The sequence below is a fragment of the Oncorhynchus keta genome, chromosome 11 (genome assembly GCF_023373465.1).
Source record: "Oncorhynchus keta strain PuntledgeMale-10-30-2019 chromosome 11, Oket_V2, whole genome shotgun sequence".
Lineage (NCBI taxonomy): Eukaryota > Metazoa > Chordata > Actinopteri > Salmoniformes > Salmonidae > Oncorhynchus > Oncorhynchus keta.
Window position 1 is genome coordinate 3,610,367 of NC_068431.1, and position 20,497 is coordinate 3,630,863.

The 20,497-nt window shown below is 43.4% G+C and overlaps 1 protein-coding gene across 1 annotated transcript in view; it reads left to right on the forward strand.

Moving 5' to 3' along the window:
- LOC118379925 (short transient receptor potential channel 6-like) overlaps positions 1-20,497 on the forward strand; it is an 86,090-nt gene that overhangs the window by 15,986 nt on the left and 49,607 nt on the right. Inside the window, exons 2-4 of the mRNA XM_052529167.1 lie at positions 11,565-11,724; positions 15,288-15,456; positions 15,538-15,670. Of these exons, the coding sequence (XP_052385127.1) occupies positions 11,565-11,724; positions 15,288-15,456; positions 15,538-15,670 (462 nt within the window). The remainder of the gene's footprint in view (positions 1-11,564; positions 11,725-15,287; positions 15,457-15,537; positions 15,671-20,497) is intronic.

A 20,497-nucleotide genomic window follows, 5' to 3' on the forward strand; every position in this document is an offset into this window, starting at 1 on the left:
TAGCCTACCTGGTAAATAAAGGTGTTCTCAACTAGCCTACCTGGTTAAATAAAGGTGTTTTCAACTAGCCTACCTGGTTAAATAAAGGTGTTCTCAACTAGCCTACCTGGTTAAATAAAGGTGTTCTCAACTAGCCTACCTGGTTAAATAAAGGTGTTTTCAACTAGCCTACCTGGTTAAATAAAGGTGTTTTCAACTAGCCTACCTGGTTAAATAAAGGTGTTCTCAACTAGCCTACCTGGTTAAATAAAGGAGTTCTCAACTAGCCTACCTGGTTAAATAAAGGTGTTCTCAACTAGCCTACCTGGTTAAATAAAGGTGTTCTCAACTAGCCTACCTGGTTAAATAAAGGTGTTCTCAACTGGCCTACCTGGTTCAATAAAGGTGTTCTCAACTAGCCTACCTGGTTAAATAAAGGTGTTCTCAACTAGCCTACCTGGTTAAATAAAGGTGTTCTCAACTAGCCTACCTGGTTAAATAAAGGTGTTCTCAACTAGCCTACCTGGTTAAATAAAGGTGTTCTCAACTAGCCTACCTGGTTAAATAAAGGTGTTCTCAACTAGCCTACCTGGTTAAATAAAGGTGTTCTCAACTGGCCTACCTGGTTAAATAAAGGTGTTTTCAACTAGCCTACCTGGTTAAATAAAGGTGTTCTCAACTAGCCTACCTGGTTAAATAAAGGTGTTCTCAACTAGCCTACCTGGTTAAATAAAGGTGTTCTCAACTGGCCTACCTGGTTAAATAAAGGTGTTTTCAACTAGCCTACCTGGTTAAATAAAGGTGTTCTCAACTAGCCTACCTGGTTAAATACAGGTGTTCTCAACTGGCCTACCTGGTTAAATAAAGGTGTTCTCAACTGGCCTACCTGGTTAAATAAAGGTGTTTTCAACTAGCCTACCTGGTTAAATAAAGGTGTTCTCAACTAGCCTACCTGGTTAAATAAAGGTGTTTTCAACTAGCCTACCTGGTTAAATAAAGGTGTTTTCAACTAGCCTACCTGGTTAAATAAAGGTGTTCTCAACTAGCCTACCTGGTTAAATAAAGGTGTTCTCAACTAGCCTACCTGGTTAAATAAAGGTGTTCTCAACTAGCCTACCTGGTTAAATAAAGGTGTTTTCAACTAGCCTACCTGGTTAAATAAAGGTGTTCTCAACTAGCCTACCTGGTTAAATAAAGGTGTTTTCAACTAGCCTACCTGGTTAAATAAAGGTGTTTTCAACTAGCCTACCTGGTTAAATAAAGGTGTTCTCAACTAGCCTACCTGGTTAAATAAAGGTGTTTTCAACTAGCCTACCTGGTTAAATAAAGGTGTTTTCAACTAGCCTACCTGGTTAAATAAAGGTGTTCTGAACTAGCCTACCTGGTTAAATAAAGGTGTTTTCAACTAGCCTACCTGGTTAAATAAAGGTGTTTTCAACTAGCCTACCTGGTTAAATAAAGGTGTTCTCAACTAGCCTACCTGGTTAAAAAAGGAGTTCTCAACTAGCCTACCTGGTTAAATAAAGGTGTTCTCAACTAGCCTACCTGGTTAAATAAAGGTGTTCTCAACTAGCCTACCTGGTTAAATAAAGGTGTTTTCAACTAGCCTACCTGGTTAAATAAAGGTGTTTTCAACTAGCCTACCTGGTTAAATAAAGGTGTTCTCAACTAGCCTACCTGGTTAAATAAAGGTGTTCTCAACTAGCCTACCTGGTTAAATAAAGGTGTTCTCAACTAGCCTACCTGGTTAAATAAAGGTGTTTTCAACTAGCCTACCTGGTTAAATAAAGGTGTTCTCAACTAGCCTACCTGGTTAAATAAAGGTGTTTTCAACTAGCCTACCTGGTTAAATAAAGGTGTTCTCAACTAGCCTACCTGGTTAAATAAAGGTGTTCTCAACTAGCCTACCTGGTTAAATAAAGGTGTTTTCAACTAGCCTACCTGGTTAAATAAAGGTGTTTTCAACTAGCCTACCTGGTTAAATAAAGGTGTTCTCAACTAGCCTACCTGGTTAAATAAAGGAGTTCTCAACTAGCCTACCTGGTTAAATAAAGGTGTTCTCAACTAGCCTACCTGGTTAAATAAAGGTGTTCTCAACTAGCCTACCTGGTTAAATAAAGGTGTTCTCAACTGGCCTACCTGGTTCAATAAAGGTGTTCTCAACTAGCCTACCTGGTTAAATAAAGGTGTTCTCAACTAGCCTACCTGGTTAAATAAAGGTGTTCTCAACTAGCCTACCTGGTTAAATAAAGGTGTTCTCAACTAGCCTACCTGGTTAAATAAAGGTGTTCTCAACTAGCCTACCTGGTTAAATAAAGGTGTTCTCAACTAGCCTACCTGGTTAAATAAAGGTGTTCTCAACTAGCCTACCTGGTTAAATAAAGGTGTTCTCAACTAGCCTACCTGGTTAAAGAAAGGTGTTCTCAACTGGCCTACCTGGTTAAATAAAGGTGTTTTCAACTAGCCTACCTGGTTAAATAAAGGTGTTCTCAACTAGCCTACCTGGTTAAATAAAGGTGTTCTCAACTAGCCTACCTGGTTAAATAAAGGTGTTCTCAACTGGCCTACCTGGTTAAATAAAGGTGTTTTCAACTAGCCTACCTGGTTAAATAAAGGTGTTCTCAACTAGCCTACCTGGTTAAATACAGGTGTTCTCAACTGGCCTACCTGGTTAAATAAAGGTGTTCTCAACTGGCCTACCTGGTTAAATAAAGGTGTTTTCAACTAGCCTACCTGGTTAAATAAAGGTGTTCTCAACTAGCCTACCTGGTTAAATAAAGGTGTTTTCAACTAGCCTACCTGGTTAAATAAAGGTGTTTTCAACTAGCCTACCTGGTTAAATAAAGGTGTTCTCAACTAGCCTACCTGGTTAAATAAAGGTGTTCTCAACTAGCCTACCTGGTTAAATAAAGGTGTTCTCAACTAGCCTACCTGGTTAAATAAAGGTGTTTTCAACTAGCCTACCTGGTTAAATAAAGGTGTTCTCAACTAGCCTACCTGGTTAAATAAAGGTGTTTTCAACTAGCCTACCTGGTTAAATAAAGGTGTTCTCAACTAGCCTACCTGGTTAAATAAAGGTGTTCTCAACTAGCCTACCTGGTTAAATAAAGGTGTTTTCAACTAGCCTACCTGGTTAAATAAAGGTGTTTTCAACTAGCCTACCTGGTTAAATAAAGGTGTTCTGAACTAGCCTACCTGGTTAAATAAAGGTGTTTTCAACTAGCCTACCTGGTTAAATAAAGGTGTTTTCAACTAGCCTACCTGGTTAAATAAAGGTGTTCTCAACTAGCCTACCTGGTTAAATAAAGGAGTTCTCAACTAGCCTACCTGGTTAAATAAAGGTGTTCTCAACTAGCCTACCTGGTTAAATAAAGGTGTTCTCAACTAGCCTACCTGGTTAAATAAAGGTGTTTTCAACTAGCCTACCTGGTTAAATAAAGGTGTTTTCAACTAGCCTACCTGGTTAAATAAAGGTGTTCTCAACTAGCCTACCTGGTTAAATAAAGGTGTTCTCAACTAGCCTACCTGGTTAAATAAAGGTGTTCTCAACTAGCCTACCTGGTTAAATAAAGGTGTTTTCAACTAGCCTACCTGGTTAAATAAAGGTGTTCTCAACTAGCCTACCTGGTTAAATAAAGGTGTTTTCAACTAGCCTACCTGGTTAAATAAAGGTGTTCTCAACTAGCCTACCTGGTTAAATAAAGGTGTTCTCAACTAGCCTACCTGGTTAAATAAAGGTGTTTTCAACTAGCCTACCTGGTTAAATAAAGGTGTTTTCAACTAGCCTACCTGGTTAAATAAAGGTGTTCTCAACTAGCCTACCTGGTTAAATAAAGGAGTTCTCAACTAGCCTACCTGGTTAAATAAAGGTGTTCTCAACTAGCCTACCTGGTTAAATAAAGGTGTTCTCAACTAGCCTACCTGGTTAAATAAAGGTGTTCTCAACTGGCCTACCTGGTTCAATAAAGGTGTTCTCAACTAGCCTACCTGGTTAAATAAAGGTGTTCTCAACTAGCCTACCTGGTTAAATAAAGGTGTTCTCAACTAGCCTACCCGGTTAAATAAAGGTGTTCTCAACTAGCCTACCTGGTTAAATAAAGGTGTTCTCAACTAGCCTACCTGGTTAAATAAAGGTGTTCTCAACTAGCCTACCTGGTTAAATAAAGGTGTTCTCAACTAGCCTACCTGGTTAAATAAAGGTGTTCTCAACTAGCCTACCTGGTTAAATAAAGGTGTTCTCAACTGGCCTACCTGGTTAAATAAAGGTGTTCTCAACTGGCCTACCTGGTTAAATAAAGGTGTTTTCAACTAGCCTACCTGGTTAAATAAAGGTGTTCTCAACTAGCCTACCTGGTTAAATAAAGGTGAAATAAAAAATAAAAATTAAAAAGTAACCATTTCATGATATCACTGTGTCGATGGGCTGGTGAATTCGCTCTGGCTATCTACTCTGATTTCAGAGCATTCTTGTCTAAGTGTGTCAGAGCGCATAATAACTGATGCATTTATCAACACCCGTTGAATATGGCCGGTGTCAGTAAACATGGGCAAAAAAGTGTAAATAATTTGTTGCCAGCAGCACAGTTGCAGTCACCAATGCTCTCGATAACATAAAAACAGCGTAACCAGCTCCCGGAGGATGAGTAAAACGGTCAGTGAGCAGTTCTCTCATTTGTGTCTGGAAGTAGTTAGCAATCTAGCCAACGTTAGCCAGTTAGCTTGACTGCTGTTGTTAGGTCAGAACGCTCATCAACTCTACTCCTCGGCCAGAGCGTCCAGTGTGGCTTTGAATGCTCCAGAGTGAAACGCTCTGAATTTACAAATGGACAATCTGACAACGCTCTGAGTTTACATCCATACTGAGTACACTCTGAACACACTCTGCCACTCCAGATTAAATTTCTGAATACACCCGTAGTATAAACCAGTCTTCAGTCTTGAAATCTTTGGTTATTTAGTACTTGGCCTCACAGGTGAATCCTTAAAGAGATGGCTTTAGAGGTTGAGAACAATGCTGAATGGGGTTAGACAAAGAAGAGCTCTCCAGTAGGTGTACCTAAACATTCAAGGCCATTTTCTCAAAAGTGAAGTTACAGGTTTATCAACTTTCAAAGCAGAATTACTTTCCCATTGTTCCTCAACTGTAGTTGTGTGATATACCATTTTTTTGCTTTGAGTCTCTACTTTTTTCCAATGTAAAAAAGTTTCAAATGTTGGTACATGAACCCGAATCGAGCTGGTTGCACTGCTACGCTGTAGCTGCAACTAAGTAAAACTATTTGTCCTCCAATATTCCACCCGCTAAAACATCCCCTCATCCCAAGTTGGGTTGTCCTCCCAGTGACTGGCTGACCATCCCTGTACACATGGATCCTATGACCTTTAAAATATAGGGATCCATCCTTTAAAATGAGCACATGGATCCTAGGGCCCTTAAGGGATAGGGGCCCATCCTTTAAAATAGCAGATGGGTCCTAGGACCCTTAAGGGATGGGGGCCCATCCTTTAAAAGAGCAGATGGGTCTTCGGACCTTTAAGGGATGGTGGCCCATCCTTTAAAAGAGCAGATAGATCCTAGGGCCTTTAAGGGATAGGGGCCCATCCTTTAAGAGAGCAGATGGGTCTTCGGACCTTTAAGGGATAGGGGCCCATCCTTTAAAGAGCAGATGGGTCCTAGGGCCTTTAAGGGATAGGGGCCCATCCTTTAAGAGAGCAGATGGGTCTTCGGACCTTTAAGGGATAGGGGCCCATCCTTTAAAATAGCAGATGGGTCCTAGGGCCTTTAAGGGATAGGGGCCCATCCTTTAAGAGAGCAGATAGATCCTAGGGCCTTTAAGGGATGGGGGCCCATCCTTTAAAAGAGCAGATAGATCCTAGGGCCTTTAAGGGATAGGGGCCCATCCTTTAAGAGAGCAGATAGATCCTAGGGCCTTTAAGGGATGGTGGCCCAATCTTTAAAAGAGCAGATAGATCCTAGGGCCTTTAAGGGATAGGGGCCCATCCTTTAGAAGAGCAGATGGGTCCTAGGGCCCTTAAGGGATGGGGGCCCATCCTTTAAAAGAGCAGATAGATCCTAGGGCCTTTAAGGGATGGGGGCCCATCCTTTAAAAGAGCAGATAGATCCTAGGGCCTTTAAGGGATAGGGGCCCATCCTTTAAGAGAGCAGATAGATCCTAGGGCCTTTAAGGGATGGGGGCCCATCCTTTAAGAGAGCAGATAGATCCTAGGGCCTTTACGGGATGGGGGCCCATCCTTTAAAAGAGCAGATAGATCCTAGGACCTTTAAAAAAAGACAAAAAAATCTTGCATATCTTAATTTATTCCCACAGTTGACGAATAATATGCGTAATAATATAAGCACTTCTATGAAGGATTGTTGTCGATAACAAGGACCGGCAGTAGGAATTCTACATTTTTGTCAACAGATGTGGGATGCATACACTCACTCACCCTACCACTCCCAAACAAACACCTATTCCCTCTATCCCAGCCATAGATCGACCCATGTTTGTTTGTGTTTGTTTATCAACTTTCAAAGCAGAATTACTTTCCCATTGTTCCTCAACTGTAGTTGTGTGATATACCATTTTTTTGCTTTGAGTCTCTACTTTTTTCCAATGTAAAAAAGTTTCAAATGTTGGTACATGAACCCGAATCGAGCTGGTTGCACTGCTACGCTGTAGCTGCAACTAAGTAAAACTATTTGTCCTCCAATATTCCACCCGCTAAAACATCCCAAGTTGGGTTGTCCTCCCAGTGACTGGCTGACCATCCCTGTACACATGGATCCTATGACCTTTAAAATATAGGGATCCATCCTTTAAAATGAGCACACTGTGCTATCCAACCTCCAAACGAGCTTCAATGCCATACAGCACTCCTTCCGTGGCCTCCAACTGCTCTTAAACGCGAGTAAAACCAAATGCATGCTTTTCAACCGATCGCTGCCTGCACCCGCATGCCCGACTAGCATCACCACCCTGGATGGTTCCAACCTTGAATATGTGGACATCTATAAGTACCTAGGTGTCTGGCTAGACTGCAAACTCTCCTTCCAGACTCACATCAAACATCTCCAATCAAAAATCAAATCCAGAGTCGGCTTTCTATTCCGCAACAAAGCCTCCTTCACCCACGCTGCCAAGCTTACCCTAGTAAAACTGACTATCCTACCGATCCTCGACTTCGGCGATGTCATCTACAAAATGGCTTCCAACACTCTACTCAGCAAACTGGATGCAGTCTATCACAGTGCCATCCGTTTTGTCACTAAAGCACCTTATACCACCCACCACTGCGACTTGTATGCTCTAGTCGGCTGGCCCTCACTACATATTCGTCGCCAGACCCACTGGCTCCAGGTCATCTACAAGTCCATGCTAGGTAAAGCTCCGCCTTATCTCAGTTCACTGGTCACGATGGCAACACCCATCCGTAGCACGCGCTCCAGCAGGTGTATCTCACTGATCATCCCTAAAGCCAACACCTCATTTGGCCGCCTTTCGTTCCAGTACTCTGCTGCCTGTGACTGGAACGAATTGCAAAAATCGCTGAAGTTGGAGACTTTTATCTCCCTCACCAACTTCAAACATCAGCTATCCGAGCAGCTAACCGATCGCTGCAGCTGTACATAGTCTATTGGTAAATAGCTCACCCTTTTCACCTACCTCATTCCCATACTGTTTTTATACTGTTTTTATTTATTTACTTTTCTGCTCTTTTGCACACCAATATCTCTACCTGTACATGCCCATCTGATCATTTATCACTCCAGTGTTAATCTGCAAAATTGTATTATTCGCCTACCTCCTCATGCCTTTTGCACACATTGTATATAGACTGCCCATTTTTTTTTTCTACTGTGTTATTGACTTGCTAATTGTTTACTCCATGTGTAACTCTGTGTTGTCTGTTCACACTGCTATGCTTTATCTTGGCCAGGTCGCAGTTGCAAATGAGAACTTGTTCTCAACTAGCCTACCTGGTTAAATAAAGGTGAAATAAAAAAAAAAAAAAAAAAAAATTGTGTGTGTGTTTGTCATATCACATTTTATTTGTCACATGCGCCGAATACAACAGGTGTAGTAGACCTTACCGTGAATGCTTAATTACAAGCACGTATTAACCAACAATGCAGTTCAAAAATATTTACTAAATAAATTAAAGTTTAAAAAAAGAAAGAAGTAACACTAAAATAATAATAACGAGGCTATAAACAGGGGGTACCGGCACCGAGTCAATATGGAGACTATATACAGGGGTACCGGTACAGAGTCAATGTGGAGACTATATACAGGGGGTACCGGCACCGAGTCAATGTGGAGACTATATACAGGGGGTACCAGTACAGAGTCAATGTGGAGACTATATACAGGGGGTACCGGTACAGAGTCAATGTGGAGACTATATACAGGGGGTACCGGCACCGAGTCAATATGGAAACTATATACAGGGGGTACCGGTACAGAGTCAATGTGGAGACTATATACAGGGGTTACCGGTATAGAGTTGATGTGGAGGTTATATACAGGGGGTACCCGCACCGAGTCAATGTGGAGGCTATATACAGGGGGTACCGGCACCGAGTCAATATGGAGGCTATATACAGGGGGTACCGGTACAGAGTCGATGTGGAGGTTATATACAGGGGGTACCAGTACAGAGTCAATGTGGAGGCTATATACAGGAGGTACCGGCACCGAGTCAATATGGAGGCTATATGCAGGGGTTACCGGTACAGAGTCAATGTGGAGGCTATATACAGGGGGTACCGGCACCAAGTCAGTGTCAAATCAAATCCAATTTTATTTGTCACATACACATGGTTAGCAGATGTTAATGCGAGTGTAGCGAAATGCTTGTGCTTCTAATTCAGACAATGCAGTGATAACCAACAAGTAATCTAGCTGACAATTCCAAAACTACTACCTTATAGACACAAGTGTAAGGGGATAAGAATATGTACATAAAGATATATGAGTGAGTGATGGTACAGAGCGGCATACCAGTAGATGGTATTGAGTGCAGTATATACATATGAGATGAGTATGTAAACAAAGTGGCATAGTTAAAGTGGCTAGTGATACATGTATTACATAAAGATGCAGTCGATGATAGAGAGTACAGTATATACATATATATATGAGATGAATAATGTAGGGTATGTAAACATTATATTAGGTAGCATTGTTTAAAGTGGCTAGTGATATATTTTACATAATTTCCCATCAATTCCCATTATTAAAGTGGCTGGAGTTGAGTCAGTGTGTCGGCAGCAGCCACTCAATGTTAGTGGTGGCTGTTTAACAGTCTGATGGCCTTGAGATAGAAGCTGTTTTTCAGTCTCTCGGTCCCAGCTTTGATGCACCTGTACTGACCTCGCCTTCTGGATGATAGCGGGGTGAACTGGCAGTGGCTCGGGTGGTTGTTGTCCTTGATGATCATTATGGCCTTCCTGTGACATCGGGTGGTGTAGGTGTCCTGGAGGGCAGGTAGTTTGCCCCCGGTGATGCGTTGTGCAGACCTCACTACCCTCTGGAGAGCCTTACGGTTGTGGGCGAAGCAGTTGCCGTACCAGGCGGTGATACAGCCCGACAGGATGCTCTCGATTGTGCATCTGTAGAAGTTTGTGAGTGCTTTTGGTGACAAGCCGAATTTCTTCAGCCTCCTGAGGTTGAAGAGGCGCTGCTGCGCCTTCTTCACGATGCTGTCTGTGTGAGTGGACCAAATCAGTTTGTCTGTGAAGTGTATGCCGAGGAACTTAAAACTTACTACCCTCTCCACTACTGTTCCATCGATGTGGATAGGGGGGTGTTCCCTCTGCTGTTTCCTGAAGTCCACAATCATCTCCTTAGTTTTGTTGACGTTGAGTGTGAGGTTATTTTCCTGACACCACACTCCGAGGGCCCTCACCTCCTCCCTGTAGGCCGTCTCGTCGTTGTTGGTAATCAAGCCTACCACTGTTGTGTCGTCCGCAAACTTAATGATTGAGTTGGAGGCGTGCGTGGCCACGCAGTCGTGGGTGAACAGGGAGTACAGGAGAGGGCTCAGAACGCACCCTTGTGGGGCACCAGTGTTGAGGATCAGAGGGGTGGAAATGTTGTTGCCTACCCTCACCACCTGGGGGCGGCCCGTCAGGAAGTCCAGTACCCAGTTGCACAGGGCAGGGTCGAGACCCAGGGTCTCGAGCTTGATGACGAGCTTGGAGGGCACTATGGTGTTAAATGCCGAGCTGTAGTCGATGAACAGCATTCTCACATAGGTATTCCTCTTGTCCAGATGGGTTAGGGCAGTGTGCAGTGTGGTTGAGATTGCATCGTCTGTGGACCTATTTGGGCGGGAAGCAAATTGGAGTGGGTCTAGGGTGTCAGGTAGGGTGGAGGTGATATGGTCCTTGACTAGTCTCTCAAAGCACTTCATGATGACGGAAGTGAGTGCTACGGGGCGGTAGTCATTTAGCTCAGTTACCTTACCTTTCTTGGGAACAGGAACAATGGTGGCCCTCTTGAAGCATGTGGGAACAACAGACTGGGATAGGGATCGATTGAATATGTCCGTAAACACACCAGCCAGCTGGTCTGCGCATGCTCTGAGGGCGCGGCTGGGGATGCCGTCTGGGCCTGCAGCCTTGCGAGGGTTGACACGTTTAAATGTTTTCCTCACGTCGGCTGCAGTGAAGGAGAGTCCGCATGTTTTAGTTGCGGGCCGTGTCAGTGGCACTGTATTGTCCTCAAAGCGGGCAAAAAGTTATTTAGTCTGCCTGGGAGCAAGACATCCTGGTCCGTGACGGGGCTGGTTTTCTTTTTGTAATCCGTGATTGACTGTAGACCCTGCCACATACCTCTTGTGTCTGAGCCGTTGAATTGAGATTCTACTTTGTCTCTATACTGATGCTTAGCTTGTTTGATTGCCTTGCGGAGGGAATAGTTACACTGTTTGTATTCGGTCATGTTTCCGGTCACCTTGCCCTGATTAAAAGCAGTGGTTCGGGCTTTCAGTTTCACGCGAATGCTGCCATCGGTTTCTGGTTTGGGAATGTTTTAATCATTGCTATGGGAACGACATCTTCAACGCACGTTCTAATGAACTCGCTCACCGAATCAGCGTATTCGTCAATGTTGTTGTCTGACGCAATACGAAACATATCCCAGTCCACGTGATGGAAGCAGTCTTGGAGTGTGGAATCAGATTGGTCGGACCAGTGTTGAACAGACCTCAGCGCAGGAGCTTCTTGTTTTAGTTTCTGTCTGTAGGCAGGGATCAACAAAATGGAGTCGTGGTCAGCTTTTCCGAAAGGAGGGCGGGGCAGGGCCTTATATGCGTCGCGGAAGTTAGAATAGCAGTGATCCAAGGTTTTTCCAGCCCTGGTGTGGTGACTATATACAGGGGGTACCGGCACCGAGTCAGTGTGGAGACTATATAAAGGGGGTACCGGCACTGAGTCAATGTGCAGGGGTACAGGTTAATCGAGGTAATTTGTACATGTAGGTAGGGGTTTCAGTTTGTATATGTGTGTGTGTGTGTGTGTGTTGACGTGTGTGTGTATGTGTGTATTTACATTTGTATATTTGTGTTTCAATTGTCAGTCGCAGCAGTGCAGAGCGACAGCTCCTGGCACGTCAGGCGGTTACTAAGCGACGACAGGCCCTGCGAGGCCCCGCCTACATGTTCTCGGATCCGCCCATCAGCCTCTCGGATGCAGAACAGCGCTTCCTGGAGGCGGCAGAGTATGGCAATATCCCAGAGGTCAGTTACCATGACAACATTACAGCCCTGTCAAATAAAATACACGTTTATTGGTCATGTGCACAAAATACAGGTGTAAAGGGTACAGTAAAATGTTTACTTGCTAAATCTACTCAACAATGCAGTTCAAGAATAAGGATCAACAATAAGGAACTGTTACCATGACAATGTTACACCCCTGTCAGTTAACTTGTAAGCCCTGTCTAAGCTGGGGAGGGGTTCTACTAAGCTATATGGAATTGTTTTAAGAAGGTCATACCAAGGATCATTTTGATTCAGAAGACTCCTTAGAGTATCCCGAATTAGCCCATACAAACTCATTGAATAACAGATTCACCACATGGAACAACAGATACAGTCCCCCCCAAAAACAATCTAAAGGAAGTTTGTTATGAAGTGTCTGTACTATATCTGACAGATAAGAAAGATCAGGAAACATTAAATATTTTCAACTGGCACGGGGGACATTCAGATGAGTCTTGTGAGTCCTGTGGGCATTCTCGAGCAAAACACCAAAATGTACAGTAGAGTCTCACATTTCCACAGAGGGGTCATATACAGTTAATCGGAAGGTATTCAGTCCTCTTGACTTTTTCTACATTTTGCTACGTTACAGACTTATTCTAAAATGTATTAAATTGTGTTTTTCCCTCATCAATCTACACACAATACCCCGTAAGCAAAAACAGGTTTTTAGAAAATGTAGCTAATATATTCAAAATAAAAAAGAGATATTGAAACCTTTTACTCAGTACTTTGTTGAAGCACCTTTGACAGTGATTAAAGCCTTGAGTCTTCTTGGGTGTGGCGCTACAAGCTTGGCACACCTGTATTTGGGGAGTTTCTACCATTCTTCTCTGCAGATCCTCTCAAGCTCTGTCAGGTCGGATGGGGAGCGTCCCTGCACAGCTATTTTCAAGTCTCTCCGGAGATGTTCGATCGGGTTCAAGTCCAATCTCTGGCTGGGCCACTAAAGGACATTCAGAGACGTGTCCCAAAGCCACTCCTGTGTAGGTTTGGCTGTGTGCTTAGGGTCGTTGTCCTGTTAGAAGGTAAACCTTCGCTGAAACATGCATGAGAGAATCAGCTGTTTCGGGAAAGACTGGGTGATCACACTCTCTGCAGTCGATGTGAGTAAGACCTTTAAACAGGTCAACATTCACAAGGCCGCAGGGCCAGATGGATTACCAGGACGTGTTACTGCGAACACGCGTTGACAAAGTGGCAAGTGTCTTCACTGACATTTTCAACCTCTCTCTGTCTGAGTCTGTAATGCCAACATGTTTTAAAACCTCTTCGGGCTAGGGGGCACTATTTTCACGTCCGGATGAAAAGCGTGCCCAAAGTAAGCTGCCTGCTACTCAGGCCCAGCAGCTAGGATATGAACGTAATTGGTCGATTTGGATAGAAAACACTCTAAAGTTTATACAACTGTTAAAATTATGTCTGTGAGTTTAACATAACTTATTTGGCAGGCGAAACCCAGAGGACAAACTGTCCAGGAATTTTATTTTTTGAGGTGACTGTTTTCAATTGGTTTTCCATGGGAATCTAGATTTCTGAGGTATCTGGTTGCAGTTTCTATGGCTTCCACTAGATGTCAACAGTCTTTAGAAATTGGTTGACTGATTGACGTACAGAAAACGTTTGACCTTTGTCATTGCCAAAAAAGGATATATAACAAAGTATTGAGATAAACTTTTGTTATTGACCAAATACTTTTTTCCACCATAATTTACAAATAAATTCATAAAAAATCCTACAATGTGATTTTCTGGATTTTTTTTTTCAAATTTTGTCTGTCATAGTTGAAGTGTACCTATGATGAAAATTACAGGCATCTCTCATCTTTTTAAGTGGGAGAACTTGCACAATTGGTGGCTGACAATACTTTTTTGCCCCACTATAGTCTTGAGTTAATTCGGGAAACGGTAACTCATTAACCTCTTCAACCTATGGGGGCGCTATGTCATTATTGGATAAAAAACGTGCCCCGTTTTAAGCGCAATATTTTGTCACGAAAAGATGCTTGACTATGCATATAATTGGCAGCTTTGGAAAGAAAACACTCTGACGTTTCCAGAACTGCAAATATATTATCTGTGAGTGCCACAGAACTCATGCTACAGGCGAAACCAAGATGAAACCTCAAACAGGAAATGAGCAGAATTTTTGAGGCTCTGTTTTCCATTGTCTCCTTATATGGCTGTGAATGTGCCATGAACGAGCATAAGCTCTCTGCCATTCGCCCAAGGTGTCTGCAGCATTGTGATGTATTTGTAGGCATATCATTGAAAGATTGGCCATAAGAGACTACATTTGCCAGGGGTCCGCCCAGTGTCCTTTGTCTAAATTGGTGCGTAAACTTCAGCTGCAGGCATTTTGCCATGGGATTCAGAGGGGAAAGCACACTTCTACGAACCATATATCATCGAAGAGATATGTGAAAAACACGTTGAGGATTGATTCTAAACAACGTTTACCATGTTTCGGTCGATATTATGGAGTTAATTTGGAAAAAAGTTTGGCGTTTTGACGAATGAATTTTCAGGTTTTTTTGGTAGCCAAACATGATGCAGAAAACGGACCGATTTCTCCTGCACAAATAATCTTTCAGGAAAAACTGAACATTTGCTATCTAACTGAGAGTCTCCTGAAAACATCCGAAGTTCTTCAAAGGTAAATTATTTTATTTGAATGGTTTTCTGGTTTTTGTGAAAATGTTGCCTGCTGAATGCTAACGCTAAATGCTAATGCTAGCTATCAATAGCGATCAATACTGTTACACAAATGCTAGTTTTTCTATGGTTGAGAAGCATATTTTTGAAAATCTGAGATGACAGTGTTGTTAACAAAAGGCTAAGCTTGAAAGCTAGCATATTGATTTCATTTCATTTGCGATTTTCATGAATAGTTAACATTGCGTTATGGTAATGAGCTTGAGGCTGTATTCACGATCCCGGATCCGGGATGGCTCGCCGCAAGAAGTTAAACAAACTTTTTCCATGGTGCCCCAAGATACTAATGGGTTGATTGTTATATGATTAATTTGATCACATAATAATTCAACATAGTTAATTATTCGATAAATAGCATGTCATCACATTAATGATAGTCACGTCATGACAGGTCATAATAGTTTGAAGGCAGTTCGGAAGCTACAGACGATTTTGTGAGAAGACTGATTTTCGGGATGTCTCATGGTCTCACAAACACAGCTGTAACTCACGTTTCACTGCAGATGCGGAAGTGTTACTACATTGGCAGATGCAGTGGATTGAGACGCATTCCAATGCAAAACAAGCGATATCTCTCGTTTAAATTTGTATGGGGAATTTTTTATTTTGCCAAATAGATTTTCCATGGGTGCTCGGACATTGACCTTTACATGATATTACAGACCTTTACCATAAAACTCTTTATAAGGCCAAATTATACAGGGGACTTTAGTTTAATGTCACCACAGTGCGTTGTGTATCTGTTTCAGACATTGGGACCAGGCTTAAATTCACCACAGTGCGTTATATCGCTGTTTTTTAACCAGCATTTACTTCTCCCACGAGGTGCGACGCATGGTCCTACACATGCCCAGTCTCAACGTGAACGCAGTAGACTACATGGGCCAGAATGCATTGCAGCTGGCAGTGGCCAATGAGCATCTAGAGGTGACTGAGCTGCTGCTTGGGAGAGTGGAGCTATCCAGGGTGGGAGACGCTCTGCTACTGGCCATCAGTGAGTGATTGATTGATTGATAGAGAGAGAGAAAGAGAGAGAGAGATACACTTACTCCATTACTCTCTGTGTGTCTCCTAGGTAAAGGTTATGTGCGTATAACGGAGGTGTTGCTAGGCCACCGTTCGTTCAGTGACGCGCAGCGCCTGACAGCAAGCCCTGCCCAGGTGGACATATTGGATGACTTCTACGCTTATGATGAGGATGGGACACGGTGAGAGGGGGGTGTGCGTGTATGTGTGTGTGTGATGCTTGTCTGTCTGTGTGTTTTTGTATGTGTGTCTATGTACGTGTATGTCTCTCTCTCTCTAGTTTCTCCAGTGACGTGACCCAAGGGATTCTAGGCCTAGCATTGGGCCAGTAACCTAAAGGTTGCTAGCTTGATCCCCGAGCTGACAAGGTAAAAATCTATCAATCTGCCCCTGAACAAGGCAGTTCACACACCGTTCCTAGGCCATCATTGTAAATAAGAATTTGATCTTAACTAACTTGCCTAGTTAAATAAAAAATAAAATAAAAAATTCTAGCAGCTAACACTGAGTGTACAAAACATTAAGACAACTTTCCTAATATTGACCTGTTGGTCCTCAAGAAAGTGGAGAGCAACACTTATGCAGTTTTACTACATGATACATTTAAACAACTGCATTAAACAGGATTACCTAGACATAAACTAGACAATGTATTATATCTTACGTTATTGGCCCAGAATATTTTTGTGTTATTACATACAACCGGGGAGAACTATTGTATATCAGAGCGCTGGTAACTCACCAGCACTACCAGAACTACCAGCATCACGAGCAGGGATGACTTTTCTGAAGAAGATCCTTTGTTTGTAACCACCAGGGCAATTGAAAGGATTCCAGAAGCTGACCCTAAACAACGCTGGCGAAGGAGTGGGGTTCTAGTCTGATTTAGGAGGCGAAAACACCACCCACCACCTCCGAGTATATTACTCGCTAATGTTCAGGCATTGTGACATACTCTGCTTCATGGAGACATGCTCCTAAGCTCAGCTCGTTACCTGTATAAAAGACACCTGGGAGCCAGAAATCTTTCTGATTGAGAGGGGGTCAAATACCCTCATTAAATTGCAAATCAATTTATAACATTTTTCACATGCGTTTTTTCAGGATTTTTTTGTTGTTATTCTGTCTCTCACTGTTCAAATAAACCTACCATTAAAATTATAGACTGATCATTTCTTTGTCAGTGGGCAAACGTACAAAATCAGCAGGGGATCAAATACTTTTTCCCCTCACTGTATATCCACAGTAAAACAAGTCGTATATCGACATAACCTGAAAGTCCGCTCAGCAAGGAAGAAGTCACTGCTCCAAAACCGCCATAAAAATGCCATACTACGGTTTGCAACTCCACATGGGCACAAAGATTGTACTTTTTGGAGAAATGTCCTCTGGTCTGATGAAACAAAAATAGAACTGTTTGGCCATCATGACCATCGTTATGTTTGGAGGAAAAAGGGGGAGGCTTGCATGCCGTAGAACACCATCCCAAACGTGAAGCACGGGGTTGGCAGCATCATGTTGTGGGGGTGCTTTGCTGCAGGAGGGACTGGTGCACTTCACAAAATAGATGGCATCATGAGGTAGGAAAATGATGTGGATATATTGAAGCAACATCTCAAGACATCAGTAATGGAGTTAAAGGCCTACAAACCTGATTCAGTTACACCAACTCTGTCAGGAGGAAGGGTCCAAAATTCACCCAACTTATTGTGGGAAGCTTATGGAAGGCTACCCAAAAAGTTTGACCCAAGATAAACAATTTAAAGGCAAAGCTACCAAATACTAATTGAGTGTATGTAAACTTCTGACCCACTGGGAATGTGATGAAAGAAGTTAAAGCTGAAATAAATAATTCTCTCTACTATTATTCTGACATTTCACATTCTTAAAATAAAGTGGTGATCCTAACTGGGATTAAACGTCAGGAATTGTGAAAAACTGAGTTTATAAATGTATTTGGCTAAGGTGTATGTAAACTTCTGACTTCAACTGTAGTCAAAGCTTTCCTTAAGTTTGGGTCACTAACAGCGGTCAGATATTCTGCCACTGTGTACTCTGTTTAGGGCCGAATAGCATTTTAGTTTGCTCTGTTTTTTTATTAATTCTTTCAAATGTGTCAAGTAATTATCTTTTGGTTTTCTAATGATTTTGTTAGTTCTAATTGTGTTGCTCTGTGGGGTCTGTTGTGTTATTAACAGAGCCACAGGACCAGCTTGCTTAGGGGATTCTTCTCCATGTTCATCTCTCTGTAGGGTGTGTTTATGAACAGAGCCCCAGGACCAGCTTGCTTAGGGGATTCTTTTCCATGTTCATCTCTCTGTAGGGTGTGTTTGTGAACAGAGCCACAGGACCAGCTTGCTTAGGGGATTCTTCTCCATGTTCATCTCTCTGTAGGGTGTGTTTGTGAACAGAGCCCCAGGACCAGCTTGCTTAGGGGATTCTTCTCCATGTTCATCTCTCTGTAGGGTGTGTTTATGAACAGAGCCCCAGGACCAGCTTGCTTAGGGGATTCTTCTCCATGTTCATCTCTCTGTAGGGTGTGTTTATGAACAGAGCCCCAGGACCAGCTTGCTTAGGGGATTCTTCTCCATGTTCATCTCTCTGTAGGGTGTGTTTATGAACAGAGCCCCAGGACCAGCTTGCTTAGGGGATTCTTCTCCATGTTCATCTCTCTGTAGGGTGTGTTTGTGAACAGAGCCACAGGACCAGCTTGCTTAGGGGATTCTTCTCCATGTTCATCTCTCTGTAGGGTGTGTTTATGAACAGAGCCCCAGGACCAGCTTGCTTAGGGGATTCTTCTCCATGTTCATCTCTCTGTAGGGTGTGTTTATGAACAGAGCCCCAGGACCAGCTTGCTTAGGGGATTCTTCTCCAGGTTCATCTCTCTGTGGGTGATGGCTTTGTTATGGAAGGTTTATGAATCACTTTGTTTTAGGTGGTTGTAGAATATAATGTCTCTTTTCTGGATTTTGACAATTAATAGGTATCGGCCTAATTCTGCTCTGCATGCATTATTTGGTGTTTTACATTGTACACGGAGGATATTTCAGCAGAATTCTCAATTTGGTGTTTGTCCCATTTTGTGAATTCTTGGTTGATGAGCGGACCCCAGACCTCACAACCGGAAAGAGCCATGGGTTTTTATAACTAATTCAAGTATTTTCTAGTCAGGTCCTAATTGGTATGTTGAATTTTATGTTCCTTTTGATGGTATATTAGGCCCTTCTTATCTTGTCTCTCACATCGTTCACAGCTTTGTGGATGTTACCTCTGACGCTGATGTTTATGCCAAGGTATGTATAGTTTGTGTGCTCTAGGGTAGAGATGTCTAGATGAAATTTGTATTTGTGGTTCTGGCAACTGGACCTGTCATGTTTTGTCTTATATTGTCTTGTCATTATGCTTTCCCTTCTGTTCGTTTCCCCCTGCTGGTCTTATTAGGTTCGTTCCCTTTTTCTATCCCTCTCTCTCCCCCTCCCTCTCTCTCCTCTCTCTATGTTCCGTTCCTGCTCCCAGCTGTTCCTCATTCTCCTAACTCACTCATTTAGTCTTTTCACACCTGTCCCCTATTTTGTCCTCTGATTAGAGTCCCTATTTCTCCCCTTGTTTTCCGCTTCTGTCCTTGTCGGATCCTTGTATGATGTTCGCTGTGCTGTGTCTTTGTCTCGCCCTGTCGTGTCTTGTCTCCTTCAGATGCTGCGTGTGAGCAGGTGTCTGAGTCCGCTACGGTCGGTGCCTTCCCGAGGCAACCTACAGTTAATGGTCGAGTCTCCAGTCTGTCCTCGTCACTACGAGTGGATTTAAGTTTTTTATGTTTTGTTTTCTGCTCTGATTGTCCAGGAGTATTGCTTATATCCTTTACTGGAATAAAGACTCTGTTTTCGCCAAGTCGCTTTTGGGTCCTCATTCATCCGCATAACAGAAGGATCCGACCAAGAATGGACCCAGCGACTACGGATTCTCGTAACACTGCCGTCGAGATCCAGGGAGCCATGCTCGGCAGACACGAGCAGGAATTGTCTGCTGCTCGTCATGCCGTTGAGATCCTGGCCGCTCAGGTTTCCGACCTCTCTGGACTGTTCCAGAGTCTTCGTCTCGTGCCACCTGCTACTTCCTGGTCTGCCGAGTCTCCGGAACCTAGGGTTAATAACCCACCTTGTTACTCCGGGCAGCCCACTGAGTGCCGCTCTTTTCTCACCCAGTGTGATATTGTGTTCTCTCTCCAACCCAACACATACTCAAGAGAGAGAGCTCGGGTTGCTTACGTCATATCACTCCTTACTGGCCGGGCTCGAGAGTGGGGCACAGCTATCTGGGAGGCAAGGGCTGATTGTTCTAACAATTACCTGAGCTTTAAAGAGGAGATGATACGGGTTTTTGATCGTTCAGTTTTTGGTAGGGAGGCTTCTAGGGCCCTGGCTTCCCTATGTCAAGGTGATCGATCCATAACGGATTACTCTATAGAGTTTCGCACTCTTGCTGCCTCAAGTGACTGGAACGAGCCGGCGCTGCTCGCTCGTTTTCTGGAGGGACTCCACGCAGAGGTTAAGGATGAGATTCTCTCCCGGGAGGTTCCTTCCAGTGTGGACTCTTTGATTGCACTCGCCATCCGCATAGAACGACGGGTAGATCTTCGTCACCGAGCTCGTGGAAGAGAGCTCGCGTTAACGGTGTTTCCCCTCTCCGCATCGCAACCATCTCCTTCCTCCGGCTCAGAGACTGAGCCCATGCAGCTGGGAGGTATTCGCATCTCGACTAAGGAGAGGGAACGGAGGATCACCAACCGCCTGTGCCTCTATTGCGGTATTGCTGGACATTTTGTCAATTCATGTCCAGTAAAGAGAGAGCTCATCAGTAAGCGGAGGGCTACTGGTGAGCGCTACTACTCAGGTCTCTCCATCAAGATCCTGTACTACTATGTCGGTCCATCTACGCTGGACCGGTTCGGCTGCTTCATGCAGTGCCTTGATAGACTCTGGGGCTGAGGGTTGTTTTATGGACGAAGCATG